Here is a 14,299-nt window from a genome sequence, read left to right on the forward strand (position 1 = left end):
GGAACAGGCCAAAAGGCCTAATCCACGATGCCGTGTTTGGTGCTTAATGACGATTTCTGTCTGGCCGAGAGTTGGCCGTAGCTAAGTGTCGATGCAGAGGAGCGTGGCGCGAAGCGAAGGGGCTGCGGAGCGCGCGAGGCGCCTGCAGCAGGATGCAGCGAACTGCGAACGCGGAGGTGTGCGTAAAACGAAACCCGCACGGACGGCCGGCCGGCCAGGCAGGCAGTGTTGGCAGTGCGTGCGGGAGGAGCCGCGAGCTCGGCTCGGCGCAGGCGCGGTGCGGCAGGAAGCGTGGCCTATCTGATAAAGCGGGGGGCCCCCGCAGGGTGGCCGGCCCGGCGCTGACTGCGCGCCCCGCTATCAACTGACCCGGACCACACGGCAATTATCTGCCGTGCTGACTAGCATCTCGCTGACAGCCCGAATGCTAATTACGTAACCGAACGGCGCCGCTGCTGCTTCTCGCCAAAGATTCACCTCCCCGAAAAACACTTTCCTTCAACTCTTCAAAGAGAACAGGATGCCCGAAAGAGTACTCTTGACGAGAAACTGTTGCGACGATCTGGCAGTGTTTGTTGTTTCAGTTGTACACGTCATCCCAGCGTACAGTAGGATGACCGACTGTCCACGTCACCAAGCTGAAGACAAGAACCTAAAACTATCAAATTTTGTGCCGTTCCAATTTTAATTCGCATTACGCTGGCAAACGTGTTCACATACTCATCAACACGCAAGGCCCCCCCCCCCCCCCCCCAACAAAACAGCGCTCATACCCCGAGCACTATCTCAGTATGCGCTGCGGTTTACCAAGAAACTGCGATCAAAAAAAATCACGTGCTGTTATAAGTTAGTAGTCAGACACACAACACCTGCGTGGCAGCAGTGTCGAGAAGATTACGTAGCCAAGTTACTGACCTTCGCCCTGGCTCGTGTCTAGCCGCGCACGTACCGGTTCGTCTGAGCTAAATACAAACATCAGTAGCGACTAGAACGATTAATGCCAACACACGACAATCGCGAGAATAGTTCTTTCTGAGCGGAATACGAACAGGTGTAATGCGAAAAAAGATACGGAGTCAAGCGTGGGAAGAGCAACCGCAAAACGGGACGGGGGAGCGAAACTACTATCCCCCTCCCCTTCCACCCGAGCACACCCACACCGCTCGCATGCTCTCTCTCTCTCTCTCTCTCTCTCTCTCTCTCTCTCTCACTTTCCTCTTTTTGCGCTCTCTGTTGATGTAAACAGCTCCGACCCGCCACCCTATCTCCAGACATATGGTCACAACCAAGCGAGACTGGAGTTTCCACAGCACAATCACACGCGTTAAGAGACCAATATCTACTTCGCACACAGTTCCGAACACGAATCTGGTCACAACAACACCGCGCGAATACGAAATCAGAGAGAAGACAACAGATTAAAGAGTCAGCATGCGGTGCTCGGTAGCTTTCCAATACTGAAAAAAATGTCATGTTATTACGAACACACACAATTATTTTCAACAACGTTTTAAGCTTCGAGGCGCGTTGCACGGGATTATTCTGTTACAGTGCGACAATGTATTATTTTTCTACCTCTAATAGTGTATTCGGGCTTCCAGACGGCACGACGTTTTGACACGTTGCGCCTTACGGCCCGACAAAGGTGAAGTGTGTGCCTGGAAGAACAACAGTGTATTTCAGAACTACGTGAATTGCCTGAGTACCACAGTCTAGATCACAATTTTGCTTTCAATAACCGGTTTGGCCCAAACAGAAACTAAAAGCTCGTCGCAGCAACTGTTAGGTGCCGTCAACTGAGAACAACAGTTGTTGCGACCAGTTTTTAGTTCTCAAGATGGTCTATGCTGTCCCAAACAGGTCACGAGACAGTGGTATTCAGACAGAAGATGAGATCACTGTGCAGTATACGCGACAGCACAGAGCTGCTTTTTAGCGAACTACTCGGGATGTTCTGCACGCTCGCGTCGGCTTCATTCCTTGTTCCTACAAGGAGAATGAATCTTTCTGTTAAGTGGTGTGCTCGGTATTCCATTTTTCACCTGCAGCCACTGCACAAACACCTCCAACCGTTTCTCGCCTGCACACACACACACACGCACATATGTACACTCACACACTTCGCTCGGTCTGGCAATAATACGCCGAACGCTTTGCGAACGCGAAATGCGTCACACTGTGTAATGCGGTCATCCCCACGCACGCACTCTCACTGCGCCACCGTGTGTAACAGCTCGACGTCCGAGCGGCGGAGCGTTCGCGGCGGTGCGGAGTTACAGAAGATTCCTTCAACCGGTAGCGATACCATTCCAGGCGGTAGCGAAAGAGCGGGCGGCGCAGTTCGCTTCTCCACTGCGGCTCGCTGTGAAGTAGTCGGAGTTCCGAATATGCGGTTGTGGCGAAGCGCAGGCAGCCCCGTGCCCACGAAGTGAGGTTTGGCCCTCGGCACAGTGAAAGAGGTAGAGGTGCAGCAGGAGTACCTGTCAGGGGAGAGCAGCGGCGACCAGGCGCTGGCTGCGATGCACTCCATGGCGAGGGCGCGCCGGCACTGGCTGGGCCCGCCGGCTAAGCGGGTCACTAGGCCACGGCGCGCCGCTCTGCGCACGCGCAATGCGCGCCTGCCCGCACCCGCCCGCGCACCGCGCATCGGCGGGCCTCGCTCACTGCTGCTGCTACTGCCGCCGCCGCCGCCGCCTCAGCGGCAAGGCTCAACCGAAAATTCCCCGCCCGTGGCCCCAATGTCCCGTGCCCGCGTTGCTGTCGCCGTCATCGACGCCGCGGACGTAAGCGGAACTGCTGCGTGCTTACACGTCACACACTCCGGACACCACTCACCGGCGTGACTAATGCTCGCCTTGCGCGTGTCACTCCCAACATTTTTTCCCACTAAACGAATGACGGTCAGTTTGGCTGTAAGAGAAGTAAAGACACCAGAGAGGCAGTCCTGACGTTGCCGTTGGTAACTGGAACAAGAGTAAAGAAAAATGAAGACACGTTCATAGGATTTGTCGACGGCCGGCCGCGTTGGCCGAACGGTTCTAGGCGCTTCAGTCCGGAACCGCGCGACTGCTACGGTCGCAGGTTCGCATCCTGCCTTGGGCATGGATGCGTGTGATGTCCTTAGGTTAGTTAGGTTTAAGTAGTTCTAAGTTCTGGGGGACTGATGACGTCAGGTGTTAAGTCCCATACTGCTCAGAGCCATTTGTCGACGCGGAAAAGGTGTTCCACAGTGTCAAATTGAGCAAGATGTTTGAAATTCTGACAAAAATAAGGGTAAGCTAAATGCAAAGAAGGGCAATATACAATATGCACAAGAGCCAAGAGAGAACAAGAAGAGTGAAAGACGAGGAACGAAGTGCTCGGTTTAAAAACGTTGCAAGACAGGGACGTAGTCCTACTGTTCAGTCTACACGTAGAAGCAATGAGGCGGAAAAAAAGAAAGTTTCAAGACGGAATTAAAATTCAAGGTGAAAGGATATCAATGATAAGATTCGCTGATGACATGGTATCCTCAGTGAAAGTGGCGATGATTACAAGCTCTGCTGAATGGAAAGGACATGTTAATGGGTACAGAATATGGATTGAGAGTAAATCGAAGAAACGCGAAAAGGGCATTCTGAGAATTTATGTTTGGAGCATAGCATTGTGTGATACTGAAACACGGGCTTTGAAAAAACCACAACAGCAGAGAATCGAGGCATTGGAGATGTGGTGTTACAGAAAAATGGTGAAAATTTGCTGAACTGATAAGGTAAGGAATGAGGACGTTGTCAGGAGAATCGGCAAGGAATATATGGAAAGCTCTGATGAGAGGAAGTGACTCAATGATAGGACATCTGTTTGGACATCAGGGAATAACTTCCATGGTGGTGTTGTTGCGGTCTTCAGTCCTGAGACTGCTTTGATGCAGCCCTCCATGCTACTCTATCCTGTGCAAGTTTCTTCACCTCTCAGTACCTATTGCAACCTACATCCTCCTGTATCTGTTTAGTGTATTCATCTCTTGGTCTCCCTCTACCATTTTTACCCTCCACGCTGCCCTCCAGTACTAAATTGATTGTCCCTTGATGCCTCAGGACATGTCCTACCAACCGATCCCTTCTTCTAGTCAAGTTGTGCCACAAACTTCTATTCTCCCCAATTCTATTCAATACCTCCTCATTAGTCGTGTGATCTACCCATCTAATCTTCACCATTCTTCTGTAGCACCACATTTCGAAAGCTTCTATTCTCTTCTTGTCCAATCTAGTTATCGTCCATGTTTCACTTCCATACAAGGCTACACTCCATACAAATACTTTCAGAAACGACTTCCTGACACTTAAATCTATACTCGATGTTAACAAATCTCGCTTCTTCAGAGACGCTTTCCTTGGCATTGCCAGTCTACATTTGATATCCTCTCTACTTCGACCATCATCAGTTATTTTGCTCCCCAAATAGCAAAACTCCTTTACTACTTGTGTCCATGGTACTAGAGAGAATTGTACAGGATAAAAACCGTAGAGGAAGACAGAGATTAGAATAGATCCAGCAAATAATTGAAGACGTAGGTTGCAAGTGCTACTCTGAGATGACTAATGGTTCAAATGCCTCTAAGCACTATGGGACTTAACATCTAGACTTAGAACTACTTAAAACTAACTAACCTAAGGACATCACACACATCCATGCCCGAGGTAGGATTCGAACCTGCGACCGTAGCAGCAGCGCGGTTCCGAACTGAAGCGCCTAGAACCGCTCGGTCACATCAGCCGGCTGAGATGACGAGGTTGGCACAGGAGAGGAATTCGTGGCGGGCCGCGTCAAACCAGTCAGAAGACTGTGGACTCACGAGTGGTGAAAGAAGTCACGAGAATCTCTTCTTATTGAGTAGGTAATGGTGGCGTCAGGATGAGGACGATTAAAAACGTTGTCGAAACTGTTATTAGCAGTTTGGTGCTCACGAAGAACGAAATTGTTACTATTAACAGACTAACAAGGAAACATCACCAGCTTGACTTCACAACTTAAGGAGAGAAAAACGCACCAGCGAGATTTCAGTCCCGGCACTCGATCGGGCGCGAAATTTTGGGCCATAATTCTGACAGTATACGCCGTTACGACCTTCTGTTTGCACTACTTTTAAACTTCGCGTGGGAAATACTGTATATCAGAGTAAAACCACTTTCCTCCTATTCGCGGGATGTTGAAGGCAAGGGAAGTTTAGAGGTGTGGGGGTGGTGTCTGCAGAAATTGTTTTGATATCTTGTTCGAGAACACGTTGTTTTACGTGAAAAGAGTGTGGTTATATGCCAACCTCACGCATACAAAGGGTGTCAAAAAGAGCGACAAACATTAGAGACACGTCCCTTATATAGAAATAAGTAAAAAATGACTGGTAAAGATGTGCTCTAATTGATACCTTAAGAGGTATGAGTACCTGTTCCTCTTCGATACTATGAAACAAGATCTCTTCAACTGCAAAGTCTTTTAGTTTCATACTTTGTGAAGTATAGAGCAAACAAGAAAAAAATGTCTATTACACACGGGGTCTAAAATGAACACTTTACAAGCTGTGAGTATTTGTTCATCTTCGCCTGTGTCAACCACATCTCTTCTACTGAACAAGAGCTCATATAGTAGCCCCTATAGTACGTTTAAAATTAGTTGTGACTTTTGACGTTTGGCTCACCAGAGATGACAGGACGCCATTGCCAGGGTAACACCAATGGCGACCCGCGCGGTGTGTGGCCGCGCAGTTAGAGGCGCCATGTGAGGAACTGCGCGGACCCTCGCGCCGGAGGTTCGAGTCCTCCCTCGGGCGTGTGTGTGTGTGTGTGTGTGTGTGTGTGTGTGAGTAGTGTGTAAGTCTAGGGACCGATGACCTACACACGCATTTGAACCAATGGCAAACCGGCTTTGCCTACCACTACGCCAGCAGTTCGGTTTGTCAAACGGCCCTGTTGCCACGCCGTGGATAAACAGTACCACGCGGTGTCGCTCATTAAAGGCACTTCCGCTCATCAGCTCTCGCTGTAAAGTGATATTATCTGGCGTTGAATTGTTCTACATTCGTCAGGTATTGTGAACGCTACATCTCTTGCTGCTGTGTTATCGTCGCATTTTTTGTCTAAACACTGCAGAGTTTACAGGTATATTTCTCTCTAACATTCTAATGCAGCTGAAATTGTGGCAGAATCCTAAAACAGCGTATAACAAGCGAGTGAGAGAAGGACATGTCAACAGTTACGAGAAAATCAGTTTTCAGTATAAACGTAAATATGCAGCTTCTTCACATACATTCTTGCACAACCCACAATAATTCTCGTTTCACAGGTTGTTGATGTTCCTTCAAAATTACATTACTTCATTTTAAAAAATCTGCAGTTGCTTGAATATTGCGGTAGATATGGAAGTTTGGCATGTAGATCATATGGCAAAATACTCTTCTCTTCGCATACTATCATTTGCGAAAATCTTGTTTCGACATCGCAGACCGTTTGTGAGATACGAGGAATTTATGTTTTGGCTTTTTCACTGGCAAGTGCTTTCGTGACGGAGCCCTTTAGATACGTTCCATTTCCTCAACACAGGAGACAGTTAGCGACATCCTTCGAGTTTTAAACAATTTAATATGTTATGTAAATTTCATATGCAGCAACATACTACTCAACAAGCATCAAACGCAATTTCATAGCGACCCCTATTTTACAATGCGAACTTTAACAATTTCTTGCAGTAGTTTAGCTAATACCGAAATATCACAAAAAATGACCATTAACGAAATAACAGGTAATTCATCATGAAACTGACGAATGAAGCTATAAAATGTGCGAGATTCAGCGTTTATTACCATATTGTTTCTTTCAAATCGATTAAGAAAGACTGCAGTTCCGCCAGCTTGCGCAGCGCGCCAAGCAGGCCTGGCGTTATAGTCGCATGCTGACGCGTTGAACACACGCTGACAACTATGCTTCCCTCGACTCGCTGCGCACTGAACTGTCAACGCACTATAAGTTATGCATTTTAGAGCCCATGTATACTAGATTTTTTTCCAAAATAGAAGCAAAGAGCTTGCGGTAGAAGACATCTGTTTCACAGTATTGAAGATGAGCAAGTGCTCATATCGCTTAAGGTATGTGCAATAGAGCCCTTTAAAAAATTAAACTTCTTGTCTCGGTGTACGGAACCGTCCCTAAAGTCTTCCAGCGCTCTTTTGGGATAGCCTATACAGGCCAACTTAGGGCCATACTTCCCTTCCCTTCGCTTTTGCCAGTAAGTTTTCAAGAGATGGCTTATCTGCGCTTCAGTGTAATTAAAAATACTGCGCAACGATGACGTTAATAATTAAATAGTTCTACACTTGGTTCAAATGGCTCTGAGCACTATGGGACTTAACTGCTGAGGTCATCAGTCCCCTAGAACTTAGAACTACTTAAACCTAACTAACCTAAGGACATCACACACATCCATGCCCGAGGCAGGATTCGAACCTGCGACCGTAGCAGTCACGCGGTTCCGGACTGAGCGCCTAGAACCGCTAGACCACCGCGGCCGGCTAGTGATACACTGTTTCTTTAATGCCACGCTTACTGTGGTGTCACCGCCAGACACCACACTTGCTAGGTGGTAGCTTAAATCGGCCGCGGTCCATTTAGTACATGTCGGACCCGCGTGTCGCCACTGTGTGATCGCAGACCGAGCGCCACCACAAGGCAGGTCTCGAGATACGGACGAGAACTCGCCCCAGTTGTACGACGACTTTGCTAGCGACTACACTGACGAAGCCTTTCTCTCATTTGCCGAGAGACAGTTAGAATAGCCTTCAGCTAAGTCCATGGCTACGACCTAGCAAGGCGCCATTAACCATATCGGGAGAGAGTCTCACTTGTATTATCAAGAGCGATGTACCGCAGAAGTGAATAAAAGATAAGTATTCGAGGAGCTGCATACTTTTCTTATGAGAATTCACTACTTATCCTGTTCCAGAATTCACGCCCGTCTGCCTTAGATAGCGTGCATTTAGGCCGCCTCTATCTACAAGGTGTTGGCACATTTACCAACACATCACTTACTCATTTCATTATTTTACCCTCATTTGTGAAAATATAAAACTGTTCAAAGCAAAGAGATCGCTGGCTCCAGATACAGGTCAAAAATCACGCACTTTGACACACTGAACAAAGCGCTACCGTTTATTGTTTCACCGACATTATGAACACGTACAGTACTTCGCGCTAGGGCATTAGGTGACTGCATTGGAACGGACCGAACGATGGTCGGTGCACGCGTAGGTTTAAAAGCTATGCATTCAGACAGTCGTAACTACGTACTGTCAGAATCATGTCCCAAAATTCGCGCGGGAACGATTACTGTGATTGACATCTTGCAAGCGTGCTTTTCCACCTTAGATTATGAGATCACGTTATAGACATTTCCCTGTAAGTACAAATCATATGAATGTTAATAAAACGGCTCATTTGTTAAAATTGGTCCCTCTCCCGGATGCTCGGCTCGTTCAAGAAGAAATTGTATATACACTTAACAGGATGTGATGAAGACTTTCATCCAAGAAAAACCGTACTATGAAATATTTTTAAAATTAAAGATTATTTATCCCTTAGCGTTAGTTCTTAGTTATATCTCTTGCCAAACGTATTTGCCGTTTCTTCCGTCAACGGGACAGAGAATTTTAAAATCTGAGGACCCAGGCCCAAACGATCGTGCTGGTTTGGTTTCAAATTTTCTGCGGCTCAGCTACATCACTTTTCTGGATCACTCCAGGCTATAACGATTGTGTGAGTTCTCGGCTTTCGTTTGGGAGCTGTTTTGTTTTAATACTGTGACCACAAGAGCGCAACGGATCATTTCAGACTTCAACGAGACGATAATAGCGTGCGTCCCCCAAGGTAAACCGATCGTTGTGGTCGAGCGGTTCTAGGCGCTTCAATCCGGAACCATGTGGCTGCTACGGTCGCAGGTTCGAATCGTGCCTCGGGCATGGATGTGTGTGATGTCCTTAGGTTAGTTAGGTTTACATATGTCTAAGTCTAGGGGAATGATGACCACAGATGTTAAGTCACATAGTGCTTAGAGCCATTTGAGCCCCCAAGGTAAATACAATATACTTGGGCTGCTTTGAAAGGAAGGTCTGACGGGGCGCGACATGGAAACCACAGTGAAAATCCGATGAAGCTTTGCACATATGTGTTGGGCAATGTCTCGGGTATGACCGTCCATCGCGTCTACATCTACATTTATCTGATTACTCTGCTATTCACAATAAAGTGCCTGGCAGAGGGTTCAATGAACCACCTTCATGCTGTCTCTCTACCGTTCCACTCTCGAACGGAACGCGGGAAAAGCGAGTAGTAAATTTTTCTGTGCGAGCCCTTATTTCTCTTATTTTATCGTGATGATTACTTCTCTCTCTATACAGGTGGGTGCCAACAGAATGTTTTCGCAATCGGAGGAGAAAACTGGTGATTGAAATTTCATGAGAAGATCCCGTTGCAACGAAAAACGCCTTTGTTTTAATGATTGCCATTCCAATTCACGTATCATGTCTGTGACACTATCTCCCCTATTTCGCGATAATACAAAACGAGCTGTGCCGGCCGCTGTGGCCGAGCGGTTCTAGGTGCTTCAGTCTGTAACCGCGCGACCGCTACGGTCGCAGGTTCGAATCCTGCCTCGGGCATGGATGTGTGTGATGTCCTTAGGTTAATTAGGTTTGCGTAGTTCTAAATTCTAGGGGACTGATGACCTCAGATGTCAAGTCCCATAGTGCTCAGAGCCATTTGAACCAAAACGAGCTGCCCTTCTTTGTGCTTTTTCGATGTCATCCGTCAGTCCCACCTGATGCAGATCCCACACCGCAATGCAACACTCCAGAATAGGGCGGACAAGCGTGGTGTAAGCAGTCTCTTTGGTAGACCTGTTGCACCTTCTAAGTGTTCTGCCATTGAATCGCAGTCTTTTGGTTTGCTCTACCCACAATATTATCTACGTGATCGTTGCAATTTATGTTATTTTTAATTGTAATCCATAAGCATTTAGTTGAATTTACAGCTCTCACATTTGTGTGACTTATCGTGTAATCGAAATTTAGCTGATTTCTTTTCGTACTCATGTGAATAACTTCACACTTTTCTTTATTCAGGGTCAATTGCCACTTTACGCACCATACAGATATCTTACGTAAGCATTTTGCAAGTCGTTTTGATCATCTGATGACTTAACAAGACGGTAAATGGCAGCATCGTCTGCAAACAATCTAAGACGGCTTCTCAGATTGTCTCCTATGTCGTTAATATAGATCAGCAACAATAGAGGGCCTAGAACACTTCCTTGGGGAACGCCGTCACGTCGCTCTTTTCAGTTCTGAGCGCACAGTGAGCACGTAAAGGTGAGTAGGTAACTAATATCTACCGCCAAGTATGAGGGCCTGATAAGAGATTTCGCCTGATGTCATGCAGCCCACGTAACATAACTGTCAGGCGTTTCCTTCTTCATGACAATTCTCGCCCACACTCTGCAGGGGCAATTAAGATGCTCCTGCAACCTTTCCGATGGGAAGTGTCTCACCACCCACAATACAGCCCGTAATTGGCTCCCCCTAAGTTTCATCTATGCCCACATGAACCGCTGGCTGCGAAGAAAACATTTTGACACAGACAAAGAGTTGCAGACCTGCGTAGAGAATTGGCGAAAAGCACAGGCGGCTGTTTTATATGACGAGGGTGTTGGAAATTGGTACAGTGTTACGACAAATATCTCAGTTGGAGCGTCTGATATGTAGAGAAATAGCTTGCAAGCTGCTATGTAGAGAATTAGCTTCCAAATAAAGTATTTTTGATTTTCACAGTGGTTTCCATTTCGCGACCGATCGGACATTACCTTCCTAACAGACCTCCTATTTTCCTACATTTCGTTAGTTTAAGGCAATTCCTACATTTAGACTGCAAAAGTTTCTTTGAACATATATAAGGTGTCTAAACATATGCATACAGTGCCACTTGGATTTTATACTTATATGTATTTTGAGATGCACGATCATGCTATAACAACTAAATTTTACAGGTAAAGCAAAACATTAATTATATCCCAGTGTGATTATGGTTATCTACCCAATAAATTAATGAAAAGTTTGTACTTCAGATACCGGTGGCGGCGGGAAGAAGGGCCCCCTCATCCGGTTTTTTATTTTGTAACGAAGACAGACAAATGTTCCATTTCTTTAATTATGAAACACAATTGTACCTCGTAAATGGGCTTTTCCTAAAACCAATAAATAAAAAAAAATCCTGTTCTGACAGCAATCTCCTATTTACTTCTTGTCGCCGTTACATAAGGTCAGTTCAGTAAAGGATGCACGTCGTCGACGACTTCTTACTTTTGAAGTTATACTGTGTGTGTGCACTTGGCCGAAGAATTGGTAGCCAGCCTCATATCGCACCGTGTTGTGAAAAGCTGGACGTTGCCGTGAAGCAGTCCCTCCCTGATGGTACCCTACCAAAAAAATATTACAGATCTCGGGATAATCACAGATGCGCACCTAAATCTGACACACCACACTGTCACAAAGCGCACAAAACCCCCCTGCGATTCCTACACACACAAAACATTTTGGAAAACCTCTTCATCAGAAGTGAAGCAGAAATTAGTGAATGCACTATCCAGACAAATAGTTGAATAGATGATGTATCTTAACACGGTACAAACAATGGAACATCCAGAATGTGACTCGAGCTAGCCACGAACACGACTATGTAAGAAATGTAAACCACCCCTCCCCGCGCCCCGTCCTCAACTACGTAACATAGATGTGATCATGTGTGTTTGCATCCCTAAAACAGATGTGTATACAAATGAGGACAAGTAGAACAAAAATAATATATATTCGCGAAATATTTCCACGACACAAAATTACGTATGGAAGGTGACTTCTTAACTAGCTAATCAAACCCACAATAAATCATTCCTTCGCATATGACAAGCCATACATTAAAACGAAAACGTCCTACAGAACTCGACATTCTACAGAATATGGTAAATATCACAACAGACATAAAATGGTATTTTGGTCTAATTTTCGTTCCTAGCACCTGAAAATACGTTTACACTTTACGGGCTTGAATAAAATCACCCACCGGTAAGGGCACAAACGTGCAGAAACGTGTTTGAGAATAAATATTAGTTGTCTGCGTAATAGGAGGATTTGCATTTTAATCATCTTCAATCACAGCTGCTGGTGGGGCTTCAAAGCCAAACGATAATAACTATACATCATGTGAGAGCGAGCGATGAAGAATGCTCACTTTACCAGCATCCCAGCTCCTTCTGCTGGAAAACAGTAAAGGCACGGTGGGGGGGGGGGGGGGGGGAGGAGTAGTAGACGGGGAAGGGGTGACGTAGAGGTGGTGGGGAAACTCGGGTGGGGGACTCCGTGGTCCGCTGCAGACTGAGTCACGCTGCCAACCGCGCGGAAATCCGCCGCACAGCTTCGCGCGCCACTTTCCGTTTCCCTGGAACGTGTCTCGTTCGGGAGGTCTCAACTTGGAGGAACTATTGAATCATTAAAAACGCGTACAGATGCACTGAACTCTGATACCAGGCTGCAAAGTTTCAAACTGCGGTTGACTCCGCTCTAAAACAAGCCCTTTTAACGTGTCGTGCAGAACTGGCTTTTAAGAGTAGATATCTGGGATGAAACTGACATAGGTCACGCAAGTAAAATATTATTATTATTATTATTATTCAGCATTATGAAACCACGTATGTACATACACAAATAATTTACACGTAACTGTTTAAATTTGATAACTATATCACAGCACTCGGTGTGACTTCATGCAAGTCTTTCAGACTTACTTCGGAGGCCTGGAGTAAGCACCACATTCAGTCACATTCACAGGTAATAGGACTATCACAATAAGTCCACTTATTTAGAATGTGGGCCCATACCCACCTTCTCTCGCTATGATGCGATTGAGTCTCGACCGTTCGCCAAGGGAAGATCAAAGTTGTTGGGATTCGAATCAGATGGGCGTTCTGGGGTGGATGTTCATTCTGCCTTTCTTTCCACCTGTTAGTGACGTCAAAAACGTCTGTTACCCGAAGATCTACCCAAAAAGGCTTGCGTGACTTGAGGCATATGGCTGGTGGATTGTGGAAAGCGCTATACCTCCTTACGAATTTGCATTTTGATAGCTTTTTTTCTAAGTTCCGGATAATAATTAATGGGCAGAACAGACAATCAACGAATATGAGATCTACTAACGGCCTCTTCAAGAAGTACCTAGTGTGCTGTTTTGCCAGGCAGGGGCAAAACATTCAGCTGCTGAGCATGCACAACTGAAATTGCAGCGTTGCATTTGCTCGCTAGTCGTTTCGGCTATTTTGTGCACAAGATTCACTCTTGAGTCAAGACTCTCTGATATGTTCGTGCAGTGCTGCTACACAGCAACAGAGGAAACCAGTGGTAAATGAGTGGACAACTTCGACTCGGTAATGGAATGTTAGCAATACACAACTCGCCTAAAGACATAAAACACGGCCCATGTTGGAAGATTGTTCTAGTGTGCAGCATCGAGATCGTCAGGGAGTAGTGCAAAATGGGAACATAACAGCACGAATTTTATGGGGTTCACAAATAGGCGTGAGAGCGTTTCTGATACACAGACAGATGATGTTTCAAGGAAAATTATCTCATGAATATTTAGATAAAACATCGCAAGAACCGGATTTTACGAGTTAATAAACATGCTTGTCCTGCCTACGCACTATATTATGAAGAGACGTTTAATTACAGCTTGCATAGGCAGTTCTTAAAACTATATTTCGCAGAATCACGAGGTTTTAAAAAACCGTTTCAGGACTCCACGAGCGAGATTAACTTTCAAAGAAAATAGTTTGAACGAAGCAAAGTAATGAAACTCAAGAAACCAGCTTTCATGTCCCTGTAGCCATACAACCCCAACATCCAGTGGCATTTAAATCGCAATGAGCATTAAATTCTACGACGAAATGACACGGGACACAGATCGAAGCAGTTTAAAGCCAACAGTTTGAAGGTATCATACTTCCACGTCATATTTAGGATTAAAACGGGGGGGAAATATCTTAAAAATATCTTAGTCTCTTCCTCTGACATCTTCAAACCAATACGTCAATACAGCGGAAACAATCAGCACAGTTGCAAAAAAGAAAATTTCTCAAACAGTTTCGGACACTACGCGCCCTTCTTTAGAAGATTATTCTATCGCATTAGGTAAAATCTGAAGAAGGGCACTAAGTGCCGGAAACCGTTTAAGCA

At 45.9% G+C, this 14,299-nt stretch overlaps 1 protein-coding gene across 11 annotated transcripts in view; it reads right to left on the reverse strand.

The window, feature by feature from the left end:
* LOC126481335 (nuclear receptor coactivator 3-like) overlaps positions 1-14,299 on the reverse strand; it is a 309,936-nt gene that overhangs the window by 119,810 nt on the left and 175,827 nt on the right. For 10 of the 11 annotated variants that reach the window (XM_050105020.1, XM_050105012.1, XM_050105018.1 and 7 more), the window contains exon 1: positions 2,481-2,534. The exons of the other annotated variant lie outside the window; for it this stretch is intronic. In XM_050105020.1, the coding sequence (XP_049960977.1) occupies positions 2,481-2,530 (50 nt within the window). In that variant the 5' untranslated portion in view covers positions 2,531-2,534. Of the gene's footprint in view, positions 1-2,480; positions 2,535-14,299 lie in introns of those variants that run through there. 11 annotated transcript variants of the gene reach the window in all.

This window comes from Schistocerca serialis, chromosome 5 (genome assembly GCF_023864345.2).
Source record: "Schistocerca serialis cubense isolate TAMUIC-IGC-003099 chromosome 5, iqSchSeri2.2, whole genome shotgun sequence".
Classification (NCBI taxonomy): domain Eukaryota; kingdom Metazoa; phylum Arthropoda; class Insecta; order Orthoptera; family Acrididae; genus Schistocerca; species Schistocerca serialis.